This window comes from Arvicanthis niloticus, chromosome 11 (assembly GCF_011762505.2).
Source record: "Arvicanthis niloticus isolate mArvNil1 chromosome 11, mArvNil1.pat.X, whole genome shotgun sequence".
NCBI classification, from domain to species: domain Eukaryota; kingdom Metazoa; phylum Chordata; class Mammalia; order Rodentia; family Muridae; genus Arvicanthis; species Arvicanthis niloticus.
In genome coordinates this window covers 13,434,688-13,451,719 of record NC_047668.1, presented here as the reverse complement: position 1 = coordinate 13,451,719, position 17,032 = coordinate 13,434,688, and the positions used below count along the sequence as shown (strand labels likewise).

The 17,032-nt window shown below is 41.0% G+C and overlaps 1 protein-coding gene across 1 annotated transcript; it reads left to right on the top strand.

Moving 5' to 3' along the window:
- The first annotated feature begins 389 nt into the window (after positions 1 to 389).
- Psma6 (proteasome 20S subunit alpha 6) lies at positions 390 to 16,758 on the top strand. Its single transcript, XM_034513736.2, has 7 exons — positions 390 to 578; positions 8,095 to 8,189; positions 8,629 to 8,710; positions 9,776 to 9,931; positions 11,720 to 11,898; positions 13,533 to 13,627; positions 16,540 to 16,758. The coding sequence occupies exons 1-7, from the start codon at positions 503 to 505 to the stop codon at positions 16,595 to 16,597; spliced, it is 741 nt and encodes a 246-aa protein (XP_034369627.1). The 5' UTR covers positions 390 to 502; the 3' UTR covers positions 16,598 to 16,758.
- Positions 16,759 to 17,032: the final 274 nt, after the last annotated feature.

Here is a 17,032-nt window from a genome sequence, read left to right as displayed (position 1 = left end):
TAAGGGTGGCTGCTGCAGCAGATGCCTTCCTCTCTCCCCTGAAACGTAGACAGAAGCGGCCGGTAAAATGATGGTTAGGAAGAACAAAGCCAGAACTCCAGTAAGACAAGATAGCAAGTACAGGCGCCAAAACTGACTACGGACGCGTTGATCATTCTGTCTCCTAAAGTCACAAGTAGGCAAATCACAACTGCGGGTCCCTTGAAAACTTCCTCTTTTGGCCAATTTGTTCTCCAGAACGCACTAAAACGGCCGAGACCCAGAGCCACCACCCAGAAGCACGCTCGCCCGCCCTCCCGCCCGCAGCCTGTGCGCTCGAGGCCCCGCCTACTTGGAGGCGGTGCTTTGGAGCTTCCCCTCTAGAACCCCTGCCCGAACCTTACCAGAGCGGAAGCAGCTCGGCCGGTGCTCCGGAAGCAGTAGCCATAACTTCCGGGAGGGACTTGTGTGCTTGGTGTGTGTGCTACGGGGTGCTGACTGTGTTTGAAATAGCGGGAAAGCCATGTCCCGTGGTTCCAGCGCCGGTTTTGACCGCCACATTACTATTTTCTCTCCCGAGGGCCGACTCTACCAAGTAGGTGAGTGAATCAGGGCCGCCTGTGGGACATCCGAATTGCTCTGTCATGCTTCGGCCTGGAGCGAGCAGACGCGGCCCAAGTATAGTTTGGGGCTTGAAGAAGGGCCCGAGCCAGGAAAGCAGAAGGGTCGAGGTCGGGTTCACACTCGTGTTCCCGTCTCCGTCTCCAGTCGGGCTTTGAGGCTGAAACCAAAGCCTGGCTCTCTTCAGGAGCTCCTTACTGTCCAGACACAAAGAATTAGGGTGTTGCACTGTAATGCCTGACTCTGGCTTCCGGAGTCCCCTTTAGCTCAGGGATTCTCAATCTTCCTAATGTTACGCCCCTTAAATTCAGTTCTCGTGTTGCGGTGACCCTCAATCATAAATTTATTTTCGTTGCTACTTCAGAACTGTAATTCTTCTACTGTTGTGAACTGTAATGTAAATATCTGTGTTCTCCGATGGGCTTAGGCGACCTTGTGAAAAGGTTTTTGTACCGGGGTCGTGACCCACATGTTGAGAACCACTGCTTAGCTTCATTCTAGTTGGAGTCTGAGTCTTCCCTTCGCTGACAGTGGTTCCTTAACCATCCAACTGAAATGCACACACATGCAGACACACTCATACACACACTCACCCTCCTTTGCAGTATAGGTAGATGACTTTGTGGTTAATTCTATACAAGTGTGTAAAGCCCTACACGGCCGGTTCTAGAAAAGAGGTAAATGTCACTCGTCCCTACTGAAGCCGACAGCTTAAAGGAAGTGACAGGGAACCAAACGAATAAAAAGAGAAGAGTGCAGGTTTGCAAGAATTTGCAAAGTTCAAAACTAAAAAATAAAAAGAGTAATGAACTTTCCTTGAAGCTGACAGCCCGATTTAACCCCCATCTGTAAGAATGCTTCTGTAGTTTTAAGGCTGGCTCTCAATCTAGTTGAGGCACAGTGTGTTAGTCTTTACTAAAGGAACAGCTTTAATGGACAGAAACTTGAACTTGGCATCAGTTACTCCGTGTAACAATTCATTTTGGTAAATTTAAGTCGTGGCAGGCTTTAGTTTAGGCCTATAGGGCAGACTTTTTAAACTCTTGCCATAGAAAACTTAGTGTCAGAAGGGCCTGACATACATCTGGTCCATGATAATTTTATTTTGAAGTCTTTTATCTCAGTGTCTTGACAAGGAGAGTCATACTATCTTGGTTGGAAATCCTAGAGTTGATCTGTAAATGGAGGTCTACTCACCTATATGCTTTCTATATTAGATTGTTGTTTGAGTTGTTGCTTTCCCTTTTTTACTCAGGACATGAGTTAGGCATTGCTGAGAAAGAGAAACTGAAAGAACATAGTGTGAGCAAGCAGTACAGTAGTGCAGAGTTCAGGCCCTGCAGCCATCCCAGGATTAACCTGCTGTGCTCCATACTAGCTGGCCTGGCTAGCATAAAATCTTTGCTCAATTTCTGTTTGCAAAATTGGGCTAATAATTCCTTCTATTGTGTTTTTGAGGTAAAAATTAGACAATGCACATATTGCTTATTGTGTGCTGTTAAATATTGAGTATTTGGTATAACAGGATGCCTGTTTGAATCTTTGACTTTAAAAAAAAAAATCTGTTAAATTAGTCCCTCTGTAGATAAGGAATCCCTTTCTTTGGGTCCATTCTTAGTTTGCTAGTGAAGTGTATTTGTCTATTCACGATATTGTAATTGCTGTGTATTAGGCTAAACTTTAGTTCCCCAAAGACACAGAATCTAAAAACTGTAAAAATGCAAATTGTTAAACTAGATAGCTGTAGAATAATACAACAAACTGGGGTGGTGATAAGGAAGTAAGGGTTAGCAGCATGCTCCTTTGCCATAGTTTAAGCATTTAATTCCCAACACCAAAATAAGTAGTCTCTCAGTGATCAAGGAATAAATTTAAATTACACTACTAAACACAGTTATAAACATGATCTGTAATTTTAATAGTGCCAGTTGGTAGACTTTTAAAGAAATAACACTTTAGTAACTATTGAATTTTTTTTCTTTTGCTTTTCCTTTAGACCTTAAAATAATAATTAAAAAAAAATTACATCTATTTTGTGTATACAGAAGTCAGAGGACAACCCTCAGGAGTCGGTTCTCTCCTCCCATGTACACCCTGGAAATCAACTCAGGGGGTCTGTCCTGCTTGCTAGCAGGTACCTTTACCCACTGAACCAGCAGTCTGGCTCTGAAATACCAACCCTGCCCCAAGTGTGTGTGTGTGTGTGTGTGTGTCTGTGTGTCTGTGTGTCTGTGTGTCTGTGTGTCTGTGTGTCTGTCTGTGTCTGTGTCTGTCTGTGTCTGTCTGTCTGTGTCTGTCTGAATTCAGGTTCTCTGCAAGAGCAATGTACTCTTAACCGTTGAACCATCTCTGGCCTCTGAAGTTTTTTCTTAATGTGTGTGTGCAGGCTGTGTTTGTGTATAAGCATGTGTTAGGAATTGTAGAGCATGTAGATTTAAAATTCAGTTTTTAAAAATTACATTATGTTTGTTGTCTGTGTATGTGTCTGTGTGTTCATGTGCATATGTGTGTGTGTGTCTGTCAAAGGGAAACTCAGGAGAGTTGGTTCTCTCCACTCTGTGGGTCTTAGGAATGTTAGCTCAAGTTGTCCTGTCTGGCTGTGTGGGGGCCTTTACTCGATGACCATCTTTCTTAATGTGTGTATACAGACTGCATTTGTATAGGTATGTGTTAATAGAGCACATTGGTTTAAAGTTTAATTTGAAGGTTTGGGGTGTAGCTTGGTGGTTATAGCACCTGAGAAGAAGATGAGGTGGTGTACAGAGGAAGAGGGAGGAGACTATTAAATATATGTGTGTACACATACATATGTCTACACCAAAAAGTTACAGGCTCAACACTGTTATATATAAAGTCTCATATGGAATCGAAGCCAGATTCCAAGATTGCTAATGACCCCACTTTTGAAGATACCTGTTTTAGAAAACAAGTATTAGGAAGTTATGTGACATGATTATGTAGCCTTCAGATTTAGGGGAACAGCAGAATATCTCTTGGGCTTTGTTGTTTTTTAAAGGCTTATTTTATTTTTAATTATATGTATGTGTGTGTAGGTCTGCATGGGGGTATTTGCACGTTAGTACGAGTGTGTGAATTGGATTCCTCTGGAACTGAAAATTCAGTTGATTGTTCAGCTGGGAACTGAACTTGAGTCCTCTGAAAGAGCAGTAAATATTATTACCTGCTGAGCCATCACTCCAGTTCCCCGTGTCTTGTCTTTCTTTCCTTTCTTTTCTCTTCTTTTCTTGTTTGTTTATTTGTTTTGGGGTTTTTGTTGTTTGTTTTTTGTGTGTAGTTTTTCTAGACAGGGTTTCTCTATAACAGCCCTGGCTATTCTGGATCTCACTTTGTAGACCAAATCGGCATCTTTTGTTTTTGTTTTTAATAACCAAACTTTACAGGTTTCTTTGGATCTTTCATTTTATCTTTCCAACTAATGTTTATCTAGAAAGAAGAAATTATATTTATATGCCCAAATTCAGTATAGCATTTTAAGCAAAAATGTGAGTGGAAAGTCTTACATTGTGTTGCTGATTAGTAGCATCCACTTGTACATGCTTTATCAAGCCTGATGTGTGTCCAAGAGAGGAGCAGGTGCTTCTCTGCTGTTGGCTGGCATTACGGTGTGAGCTGCTTACACTGAGCCATGCATTACCTGGTATTGTTTGCTTGTCCTGAGCTTTTGACGTAGTAGACACAGTACTTTTTATAGTTAGCCTGCTTCCAGCCTAATGTTTTAGAAATTAAAAGTTGAAGAAATGGTAGGAAATGTAAGATTTAGTTTTTGTCTGCTTGTGGTGGTGCATGCCTTTAATCTCAGCTCTTGGGAGGCAGAGGCAGGTGGATCTCTCGAGGCCAGCCTGGTCTACACAGTTGAGTTCTAGGATAGCCAAGGCTACACAGAGAGAAACCCGGTCTCAAAAAACCAGCCACACAAAAAGATTTGTTTTTATTTTATGTATACGAGTGTTTCCATGGATGTGTTCATGTGTGCCGTGTGCTTCTGGGTGCCTGTAGATGTCAGAAAAGTGCGGGAATCCCTTGGGACTGGAGCTCGGGCGTTGTGAGATTCCATAGGTGCTGGGAATCAAGTCCAGATCCTCAGAAAGAGCAGCAAGTGCTCTCAACCACTGCACCATCTTTCCATCCCAGCAGTTTTCAACTTAATAGTTTGTTTTTCTAAAACTACCATGTTTGACAGTTTGTTTTGGTTTGGTGTGATGTGTGCACATGGTAGATAGAGTGTGTGTGCTGGGTGCAGATACCTTCCTCGTTCAATTCCTACCCTATTCCTTTGAGACAGGAGCTCTCACTGAACCCTGGAATAGGTTGGCTACCAGCATCTCCAGTGATCCTCCCCTCATCTGCCACTTACATGTACACGTGTGCTCAGGAATTACAAGCATGCGACCATGCCTGGCTTCCTATGTGAGTGCTGTGTTATTTGAGTTTAGGTTCTCATACTTATATAGCAAACAATCTTTCCTGCTGAGCCATCTTCCCTAGCCCAGGTTTTGTTTTTCAGTTTGGAGAGAAATTGTGTAGAGGTCAGAGAAAATTTGCAGGAGTTACTTTTCTCCTACCGTATGGAATTGGGAATCAAACTCTTTGTCATCAGGCTTAGTCGAAAGGTTTTTATCTGCCAAGCCATGGTGAGGGGCTTACCACCGTGAGGGGCTTTGTGATTGTTTATTTTGAGACAGTTTCGTTGTATCTGAGACTGGCTTTGAACTAGAGGCAGTCCTCTTGCCTCAGCCTCCCCAGGGCTAAGATTATAGGCATGTCACTGCACGTGACCCCTTTTTTTCTTTCCGAGACAGGGTTTCTCTGTATAGCCCTGGCTGTCCTGGAACTCACTCTGTAGACCAGGCTGGCCTCAAACTCAGAAATCCGCCTGTCTCTGCCTCCCAAGTGCTGGGATTAAAGGTGTGCGCCACCACGCCCAGCGACCATTTTTTTAATATCAGCTTCAAGGGCTGGGTCTCAAAAAACAAAGGAGGGTCAGGTGTATTGATGCATATGCCAGGCAGATCTTCGTAATTTCAAGACTACGTAGGGCTACATGGACTCTGACTCCAAAATAAAAGACCTGTGTAAAAAAGCCAAGCATGGTAGGGGTATGTGTGTATAATCTTTGTAGTCCCAACTCTGGGGTGGCAGATCTCTAGGACTTGCTGGCTAGCCAGCCTAGAATACTTTGCAAGCTCCAGGTCAGTGAGAGACCCTATTTCAAAAAACAAGGTAGACAGCCCTGAGGAGTGAATGGCACCTAACATTGTCCTCTGGCTGGGGTTCATACACACATGCGCATACACAACATTCGCTTGGATCTTTACTCTTTTTTTCTTTCTTTGAAGAATGTTATTAGTTTAATTATGTGTAGGTGTCTGAGTATGTCCATACGAGATGCCCATGGAGTACAGAAGAGGGCAATAGATTGCTCCTGGGACTGGAGTTAAGGGAAGCTGTAAGCATCCTGATACGTGTGCTAGAACCCAACTTGGGTCCTCTGGAAGAGCAGTAAACTCTCTTAACTGCTGAGCTCTCTCTTAGCACCTATTTATTTATTTACTTATTTTATCACCTCCAGTCTGCACTAAAGTTCACTTGATAAATTTTTCTGGATCATTGTTTTATTGTTTGAAACACAGTCTTGTTATGTATTGTAGATCAGGATATCCTTGAACACAGGGGCCTTCTACCTCAAACTTAGTACTAGAAATACAGGCCAAGGCTATTGGTCAATTTTTGTATTTTAGATACTATGTTTTTCAGTTCTATAATTTCCATTTTGTTGTTGTTGTTATTATTATTACTTTGTGAGTATGTGTGCTACAGTGCACTAGGTGGTATTCAGAGGACAGCTCTGTGGAGTTGGTTCTTTCCTTCTGCATTCTGATGTCAGTTCTGGGAATTGAACTCAAGTCAGTAGGTACCCTAGTTAGGTTTCCATTGCTGTGACAAAACACTGTAACCAGAAACAATTCAGGAAGGGAAAAGTCTATATGGTTTTCATTTCATGATCACAGTCTATCATTGCGGGAAGTCAGGGCAGGATCTCAAACAAGGAACCTGGACTCAGGGACTGAAACAGAAGCTTTGGAGGAACATTGAATGCATGTGTCTCTTATCCTGGTCATTTACAAAGCCTCTGGCTAGTCCTCAGACACCATGTCCAGAATACCACTTAAAGTAAAGTTTTGAAGTTGTCTACTATGTAGCAAAATTTAGGTCATAACTGGGATTATATATATATATTTTAATTTTTCTGAGTTGGATGATGGTGGCACATACCTTAAATCACAGCACTTTGGAGGCAAAGGAAAGCAGATGTCTGTGAGTTCAAGGCCAGCCTGGTCTGTAGAGCGACAACCAGGGCTACACAGAAAAATCGTGTTTCAAAAAATAAAAAACAGAAATTATCTTCTGTATTTTCTGTATTAACACAGAAAATGATAGTCATATTTCAGATCTTATCAAAGATGGTCCTTATCAAGGAAACTGGGATGCCAGAGTAGTTTGTGTTTGAGTAGTAGTGGTGTTGCTCCCATCTTAACACCAGTCTTTCAAACCAGAGAGTTCAGTGACAGTAGTTACAAGTACACATTCTGAAGTTTGTAATAAACTGAAAAGCCGTATGTTAATTGTAAGTTACAAAAACTGTAATATTTTCTTTTCATTCTTGAGACAAGATCTTATCATGTAGCCCTGGCTGGCCGGGCTGTGCTGGGATTTAACTTCAACTGGTAGACAATATCAGTATGAAATCTAATACCAAATATTAAAACTGCATGTGGTAAGTTATTGACCAAAAAATCAACAGAAGTACTAAATCTTTAAAGCACCAGTTTTGACATAGGAAAAGCAGGTGTGGTGAAACAGTGCCCATAAAACAGCTTTGAAAAGGATAAGACATATTAAGATCTGCTGTGATCAGATTAGAGTAAAATTCATGTCAAAATTTGGCACTTGAACCTAATGAAAACTCAGTAAATAAAACTGACTAGTTTATTGACATTTTTATTATTTTGATTTTACTTCTCTTGGTTGGTATTGTACATCCCTATAGCTTAACCTGATTCTTTTAATGACAGTTTATTAATTTCCTTGTATGATAAATTATCCCACGTTAGCTAGACATGGTGTTACATGCTTTTTAACCCCAGCACTCAGGAGGTCCAGGCCAGTCAGACCAGTCAGAGCTATATAATGACATCCTGTCTCAAAAATGGAAAGAAAATGTTTTTCCTCTTTTTTTGAGACAAGGTCTCATGTATCTCAGGCTGGCTTCAAACTCCCTGTACAAAGATGACCTTGAATTTCTGACTCTCCTGTCTCCTCTTACCAGATGCTAACATTCTAGTCAGCACGCTCAGACTGATGGAGTATTTTGTGCATACTAAGCCAGCACTCTACCGACTGAGCAACGTCCCCAGGCCCTATTCCACCTTTTAAAAACAAAAAACCAAAAACAAACCTGTTTTGTTTTTCCAGAATATGCTTTTAAGGCTATTAACCAGGGTGGACTTACATCTGTTGCTGTTAGAGGAAAGGACTGCGCAGTTATTGTCACACAGAAGAAAGTACCCGTAAGTAAATCTGCCCAGGTAGTCAATGGCTACAAAATCAAATGTAGGAATTTTCCTGTGATGTTGAACAGAGTTATATTACTTCCAATGCACATGAGCACTGGCCTTGGTTTGACTCCGCCTTTTTACGATCACTCAAGGAACACTAAGCAGCTGTAGCTTGTTTGGCTGAGTTTGTAATAGATAATCACAATAAATGGAATGAGATTTCTAAGTCCTTTGTTTTCTGGGACCTTTAATCTACAGAAAATATCTAGAAAAAACATCTTCCTCTACCCCCTTTTGAAAGATTGATTTTAACTGTAAATGAACAGAACACACATGTCTCATAATTCCTGTTTTACAGTTTATTGTTACAGTTCCATACTGGTGGGTTTTATAAGTCTACAGAGGCTGTGGACTTTAAAATGACATGATTGTGGTTTACTTTGTTCTTTAGGACAAACTACTGGATTCTAGCACAGTGACTCACTTATTCAAGATAACGGAAAACATCGGCTGTGTGATGACAGGAATGACAGGTGACTGAACAGCGCTGTTCTGGGGGTGCAGTCTGCCAATACTTCCTGCCACATGACTTTGTATTTGTGTTGTGTATTTGTTTTTGCATTTATTGATGGTGTATGTGGGAGGGCTGCACTTTGTCAGGGCCTGAGTAAGGTCAGCAACCTGTGGAAGTTGGCTTTCTCTACCATGAGGGTTCTAAGGATGGGACTCAGGTTGTCAGACTTAGCAGACACCCTTACTTGCCAGCCCTGTGTTTTCTGATTTAAAGATCCCTTAGTACCTGATTTGGGATGTTACTAGTAGATTCACTCACTATCTTCCCAGGTTAGTATTAGTTTGTGTTTGTACAGTATGTTCACTTGTGCTTGTGGAGGCCAGAGGTTGAGATCTGATGTCGTCTGCTATCACCCTACTCCTTATTTTTTAAGATAATTTCTCTTCCCAAATCTATCTGAATCTCTGTTTCAACTAGACTGTCTGGCTAGCAAGCCCCCAGGATCATCTTTCTATTTTCAGAGTGTATATACACACACACACACACACACACACACACACACAGAGAGAGAGAGAGAGAGAGAGAAAGAGAGAGAGAGAGAGAGAGAGAGAGTGAGTTAGTTCATTACAGAATAACAGGTCCCAGGGTTACAGGTGTATGCCTAGCTTTTACATGGCTACTAGGGATTCAAACTTAGGAGTTGTTTCTCTCCTTCCACACTGAGTCCTGGGGATCAATCTCAAAGCCATCAGGTTTTGGTGGCAAGTCCCTTTATCTGCTGAGCCATCCTGCCAGCCCAGGTTACTAGATTCTTGTAGAAACTATTTTGACTGCTGATGAAAGGCTTGGTATAAAAGAGCAATATGGTATAAAATTTAGCTAAATGTTTTAATCTCTTTTTGTTCTTACACATACTCCATGCCAAGTCACTCAGTGCTTATTATCACAAGAAAAAGCCACAGAGAACCCCTTGTCCTTCTATGACGTGTATTTGAAATAAACATAGATATCTGTGGTGAACTAGACTTTTAGGTTCATTCTGTTTCTAAAGTGGTAACTCTTGGGCTTTTGTGTATCCTTCAAGCTGACAGCAGATCCCAGGTACAGAGGGCACGCTATGAGGCAGCTAATTGGAAATACAAATACGGCTATGAGATTCCTGTGGATATGCTGTGTAAAAGAATTGCTGATATTTCTCAAGTTTACACACAGAATGCTGAAATGAGGCCGCTTGGTTGTTGTAAGTATGCTTAGAAGTCTTCTAAGGAATCGAGTTGTAATTGTCTTTTGAGAACATGTATAAAGAAACTGAGGCCACACTTAAGTTCTGAATATGTAGTTTGCAATTACAGCTTCCAGTTCTATTTATTTTTTAATCAAAATATTTACTTAGGCTATATGATCTGAAAGTCCTGTTTTATTAGGCTGTTGTAATGGGGTTAATTCATTTTAACAGTGTCAATGCCACTTATGATCATTGGGTAAAGAACTGGGATAATGTATAGGCTTATGGTTCCTCTCTCTCCCTCCTTCCTCCCCCTTTTTCTCCCTCCCTCCCTCCCTGCCTCCCTCCTCCCCCTCTCTCTCTGTCTCTCTCCTTCCTCTCCCTCTCTCTCCCTTTGTCTTTTGAGACAGGGTTTCTCTCTGTAGTCCTGGTTGTCTTGGAACTTATTCCACAGATCAGGCTGGTCTTGAACTCAGAGATATGCCTGTCTCTGCCTTCCGAGTGCTTGGGGTAAAGGTGTGCACCTGGTGTCCTGTTTGTTTCTGACATCGGTGATTAATGAAAAGTAAATGTTCCGGGCTCCCAGTCTTTTTTTCTTTGAGGTGCTGGGGTTCACAGCCATTGCTGTGTTTGTTAGGCAAGTGCTATGCCACAATGCTGCAGGCCTAGCTCTGAGAGCTGAGTGTAATGTTTCTTTTCAGCAGATGACTCTGTTGACCTCTGAAACACTACTTCTCCTTTGACTTCTTATTTTCATAATATGTGGTGTTTGCCTGCATGTATTTCTGTGTGCCACACATGTGCCTGGTTCTTGTGGAGGCTAGAAGAGGGTATCGAGTCCTTAGAACTAGAGTTGAGATGGTTGGAAGCTGTTGCTGGGATTCGAACCCCAATCCTCTGGAAGAACAACCAGTATTGTTTAACTGCTAAGCCATCTCTCCATCCCTAGTTTCATACCCACCCTCCCTTACTCCTACCAAGTAGCTCAAGCTTCCCTCAAATTTATGATCCCCTTGCCTCAGCCTCCCAAGTGCTAGCTTACAGGTATGCTCAGTTTCTTTTGTTCGTGTTCCTCCATTGGTCCCTTAAATGTTGTCACGTACCATGCTTTGTTCTTGGGCCTTCTCTTCCTCTTTCCTGTCTGGTTAATGTCAGCCCTTGAGGGCTTCACTTACTACCTTACTTCTATGCTAGTCATTCACCTGGTTTCTTAGCCATTCCTCCCACCTCTCAGACACTTTGAGTAATTGCTGTTTTACATGCATCCTCAGCTTCTCCTTTACAATCTTAGTCCACTCTCCCTGGTCATCTAATTAAGCCGTCGAGGTTTGCTTCAGAGTATCTATTCCCTCCTGTCATTTTCTCATTGTTTTGTCGCTATTATTTCCTATCTAATTTATTTGTTTCTTCTGTCCCTTCTCTTTCTAATCTGCCCTCTGTATTAAAAAATTATTCTAAAAATGAATTTTGATTGTTACAGCAAAAAAAGGGATCTGAGGAGACTGGGGATAGCGTGGGCTTTGTTTTTTTTTTTTTTTTTTTTTCTAAATCTCTTAACAAGTTCAGTAAAAAGCTGAACACGTTTAAAATAACAGCAACTTGATAGATCCTTTTTCAAAACAGAAATGTACCTGTTATCTAATTTGCCATTGTTAATAAAACTACATTTTAACGGTTTTGGGAAAACAAATAAGCCTAAAATTAGTGACCAAATAATGGTTAACAGCAGGTATATGATAGCACCAAGAAAGGGACATTTTTGTAGGACAGTGTAACATATTTAACTGGACCCTTTCTTTTTAGGTATGATTTTAATTGGTATTGATGAAGAACAAGGCCCACAGGTGTACAAGTGTGACCCTGCAGGCTACTACTGTGGCTTTAAAGCCACTGCAGCAGGAGTTAAACAAACAGAGTCAACCAGCTTCCTTGAAAAAAAAGTGAAGAAGAAATTTGATTGGACATTTGAACAGACAGTGGAAGTAAGTTAGCCGGAAGGAAGGCATGGCAGACCTTGTCTAACAGCTAGGGACGAGTGAGTGTCACTTATTGTGTTGTTGATAGGCTATGAGAGCTGCTTCTTAATGGTGTCACAAGATTCAGGTTTGTTAGTTTAATGGTAGACTTGATACCATTCAGCTCACATGGGGGGAAACTGGGCTGCTTTTATTTGTTTTATTTCTATATAATGCATATGAAACATCAACAAACACAAAATAGGAAAATAAGACTAGACTCAAAGACTGGTATGGTTACTATGATTAATAGACTCAAATTGGGTTAAACTTTCTGAATAATAAAAGAAAAAACACCAAGATCTGGTGATACTGTTTTGTTAAAACATTTATTTGTGTGTGTCTGCAGGTGCAGACATACATAGGAGTGAGGACCAATTTGCAGGAGGCAGTTCTTTTCTCCCACAGGGCCTCCGAGATTGAACCCCAGTTAGCTTTGGCAGTAAGCACCTTTATCCACTGCGCTGTCTTGCTGATCCAGTACTAGTTATTTTCATGGTTCTAAATACAAACAGCTACAAGCCAAGTTCTTGGAGAACAAATTGTTTCCTAGTAAAAGAATATGTGGACAGAGGGCTGGAAAGGGCTCAGTAAGTGCTTATCTAGTGAGCTCAAAGATCTCAGGTCAGACCCCAGAACCTACATTGCAAACCAACAAAACCTGCTTATCATGACACATGCTTGTGGTTGTAGCTTTGTTGGCCAACCCAGCCATGCTTAGTTCAAGCCAGTGAGAAACCCTGTCTCCTAAGATTGTCCTTGACATTGACACCCACATGCACTGTTTTTTGTTTTTGTTTTTTTTTAAAAACTGGATATAATGATATACACATGTAATTCCCATGGGGAAGACAGAGGCGAAAGGATCATTGTAAGTTTGAGACCAACCTGGGCTACGTAGTGAGTTCCAGATTAGTCCGGGCTGTAAAGCAAGGCCCTTTCTCAAAACAGACAAACTTTTAATTGTTTAATAATTTATCTTATACTGAAAGAAAATATAAAATATGTTAGTTCAGATCTAGAAAATAGAATGATACACCTTTAAATGTTTCTTAAATTTATAGTTACATTAATCACATCAGATATAAAATCATTTAAAACATTCTTAAATTGTCATAACCATAAACATTTTAAGGTAGTCATCAGTCTGAATGACCAAATCATTCTTTAGTCTCTTTTACAGTGGGTGCTAAACATAATTTGCTTATATTAATCATCAAGCAAGTCAATTTTTATTTATTTATTGGCTGATTGATTTTATTTGTTTGTTTTGTTCTTTGTGTAGCCCTGGCTGTCCTGGAACTCATTCATAAACTAGGCTGGCCTCAAACTCAGAGATGTGCCCACTTCTGCCTCCCAAGTGATGGGATTAGAGTGTCGCCACCACACTGGGCTGCAAATGAATTTTCATGTACTCCATCTATTTTGTTTGATGAACTCCTTTAACTTGTGGCTATTTAATAGAAGCAGATTATGTCAATAGTTTATTAGTAATAACTGCCACTAAACACAGAAGCAACTGTCTTGTGTTGCTAATAAGCTTGGGGTGGGGGGACAGTGGTGGCTGGAAAGCATTGTTTTAATGTTGATATTCTTTTTAGACTGCAATTACATGCCTGTCTACTGTTCTGTCGATTGATTTCAAACCTTCAGAAATAGAAGTTGGAGTAGTTACAGTTGAAAATCCTAAATTCAGGTGAGTTACACTTTCAGCCATGTGCTAAATTCTAGACTAAAAAGCTAGAGATATTAGGGTTCCTTTGTGCTATATTTGTGTATGATGCTGTGGTGAAGAAATGTGATTCTCTCTTGTTTTCCCCAATATCTGAGGATCTATTTCAAAACTTCTTGCAAATACTTATATAATTCTGGCACTGGGGAGGCTGAGGCAGGGGGATCATAAATTCAAGGGGCATCCTGGCTCATATAACAAAATCCCTATTTCAATAAAACAAATGACTAAAGGGTAGCTCTGTAGAAAAGTGCTTAACTTACATATTCTAAAGTCATGGGTTCAATCCCTAGCACTGTAGAAACAAAACAACTTTATTTGAAGTCTCTTAAAACAGAAGCAGCTTTTCTCCCTCTTCCAAGTAACTTTATATATAACACGAGAGATGACACATGTGCATACACACACACAAATAACCTTTGTACAAGAAGTAAAATGAGCAAGGCAGCTTGGTAGTCAGGTGCTGGCCTGGCATGCACATTGCTCTGGATTTGAGTAGACAGAAAGTGAGATGGACTTCAGTCTGGGTTTTTGTTGTTGTTGTTGTTTTTTTTTTTTCCTCTTCTTCTTCTGTGTAAAGCCAGTAGCCAGTAGAAGCAGTTCTAAAGTAGTGCCTTTCAGGTGGAAGTTGCTTATCCACTGGGTCAGAGTTACTGAGCTCCTGCACAGCAGCTCCCAGGGTCCAAGTGTTGTAGGTTAGTTAATAACTCTATTAGTTCTTCTTATGATCCAGCCAGACCCCCAGTTATTGAGACAGAATCTCCTCGATTTATTTAGTCAGCTTTTGCACAATTCCTGGGCAGTTACCCCTAAACTGCTTTTCTATGCTAGACTGGCTGTTTCCCACTGTGCTCCCCAAGTTCCTTGCTGTTTGAGTCTTGCCAGGCTCTTTCCAACATCCAAGTGTGTGCTGGTTGCTTATATCAGTCAGCTCATCCTCCTAGGTTTGTAATCAGTGAAACGCACACGGATCCACAGCTACAGAGAACTGCTGAGGTGTTTGGGCTGCTGGTGTGTCTCCCCTTAACACTATATCTGCGTATATGTGTCAAGACCTTGAAGAGTTTTTCAGTGGCATGTTTGTGGGTTTTTCTTTTGTTGGTGGTGGTGTTTTTTGTTTTTTTAAATTTGGTTTGTTTTGTGACACTGTTTTGGGAAGTAGTCCAAACTGGACTTGAACTTTGGCTCCTCCTCCCTCAGCTCCTCCTCCCTCAGTCTCCCGAGCGCCTGGATTACAGCTTGTTCCCACACAGACTTCTGTAGTAGGGTTCTTTTCCCCACTGCTGAGTTGCTTACTTACAGTTGACACACACACACACACACACACACACACACACACACACAGACTTACGAAAACAACACTTGTATCTAGCCTGATAATTTTTTCTATACAAAAAGTTTCCCTTTATTGTTGGTTTGTTTCTTTTTGAGGCCAGGCTGACCTTAGTCTCCAGAACTGGGACGATCTGTTCCCTTTTTTTAAGCACTGAAATCTCAACGGGCACTTCTTTCTGGTCTCTTATGAAACCTTTTTACTGCATCTGAATGTTACTTGCATTTCATTTTAAAATTGAGCAAGAAACCATTGTATCTGGGCATTGTACACAGGCCTGCAGTCCCAGCTATTGGGCAGTTGAGGCAGGATTATAGGTTCAAGGTCAGCCCTGAGAACCTAGTGAAACCTATCCCAAAATAAAAATTTCTTTTTTATTGTTTTGTTTGTATGTTTGCTTGCTTTTTGAAACAGTTTCTTTGTGTAACCCTGGCTGTCCTAGAACTGGCTGTGTAGACCAGGCTAGTCTCAAACTCATAGAGATCCTCCTTGTCTCTGCCTCTCAAGTGCTGGAGTTAATGACTTGAGCTCCTTTGGGGGTTGAATGAGCCTCTCATAAGGGTCTTCTAAGACCCTCAGAAAACACAGATGTTTACACTGATTCTTAACAGTAGCAAAGTTATGAAGTAGCAACAAAAGTAATTTTGGATTGGGGGTCACCACAGCATGAGGAATGTATTCAAGGGTTGCAGCATTAGGAAGATTGAGAACTGCTGCTTTAAGGCAAACATACAGAAAATTGGAAATATATGTTCCACATGGAGTATCTTCTGGTAAGTAGATTGTAAATAGTGTTATGACTCTTTTTCATGGATAGTTACTGAATCCAAGCAACTCTCTTTTTTTTTTTTTTTTTTTTTTTTTTTTTTGCAAGTATATGTGTGTGTGCATTCACATGTGTGTGCAGAGGTTAAGGTTTGATGGTGTTCTCTACCTTAGACACTGAAGGGGTATCTCTCACATGCTTGTTGATTCCCCTAATCTAGACACGCCAGCTTCCTTCCTAGCTCTGGGATTACAGGCAGGCCGTCATGCCTTCCCCATGATGGGATTGAAACTCCAATTCTCGTGCTTGTGCAGAAACCAGTTCATTCACTGGGCTATCTTCTCAGCTGCCCTTCTACCAACAGTTTTTTTCAAATTTGTTTAACTTTCTCATCCCTCAGTTTATTCAGATTTAAGTTATATTAAGTTTTTAAGGCTTTGACACTCAAACTAAATTGAACATATTTTATGTAACTTAGCTTCATATTAATTTAGTTGAAATGTTTTCAACCTTAGCTACAATTAAATTCTGGGTCTGGTATCAAAGAACACTTTCATATATACATGAAATTGACTGGGAGTTCCTACAGTAAAATCTTTGGTAAGAGTTGTGGATATATAGACGTTTAAAGGATTGATTATAAGTTGGTAATTGCTGGAGTTAGTTGATCCATACTTCTGAGTTTGTTGTACTGTCTTTTTTGTATGTGAAATTTTTCATAATAAAAACATTTTTAAAGTAAGCAGTTGTGGTTTTTACCCTTTGCCTTCCTTCTAGGATTCTTACAGAAGCAGAGATTGACGCTCACCTTGTTGCCCTAGCAGAGAGAGACTGAACACTCTTCTTATCAGCTCACCAGATCCATGATGCCATGTGCCTGTGTGTTCGGTAACAGCAAACTGTCATCGAGGCCCTGGATTGAAGATGGAAACTCTCCCACTCCTCCTGCCACTGACTGGTTAGGACTCTGTATAAATAAAACAGTGCTTTTGGAAACAGCTGTGTCCTGTCTTTCTTGAGCTCAGTCTTAAGTCTTAGTTCATACAGGGCAGTAAGTGCTCTTTATGTCTGTGTCACAGCTTCAGCCGTTGTTTACAAAGATGCATGCTTTGCTGCCTTTGGAGCACAGGCCCCAGCTCAGACTATTAACTTGGCATAATGAGTAAACTCAGACTTGGGACCTGACTTTGAAACTATCTGAGTTGTCATTTGAGACAGGCTTTTATTTATACTTCTTGTTCGAGTGGGACGGTCCTGTGCTCAGTTCTCC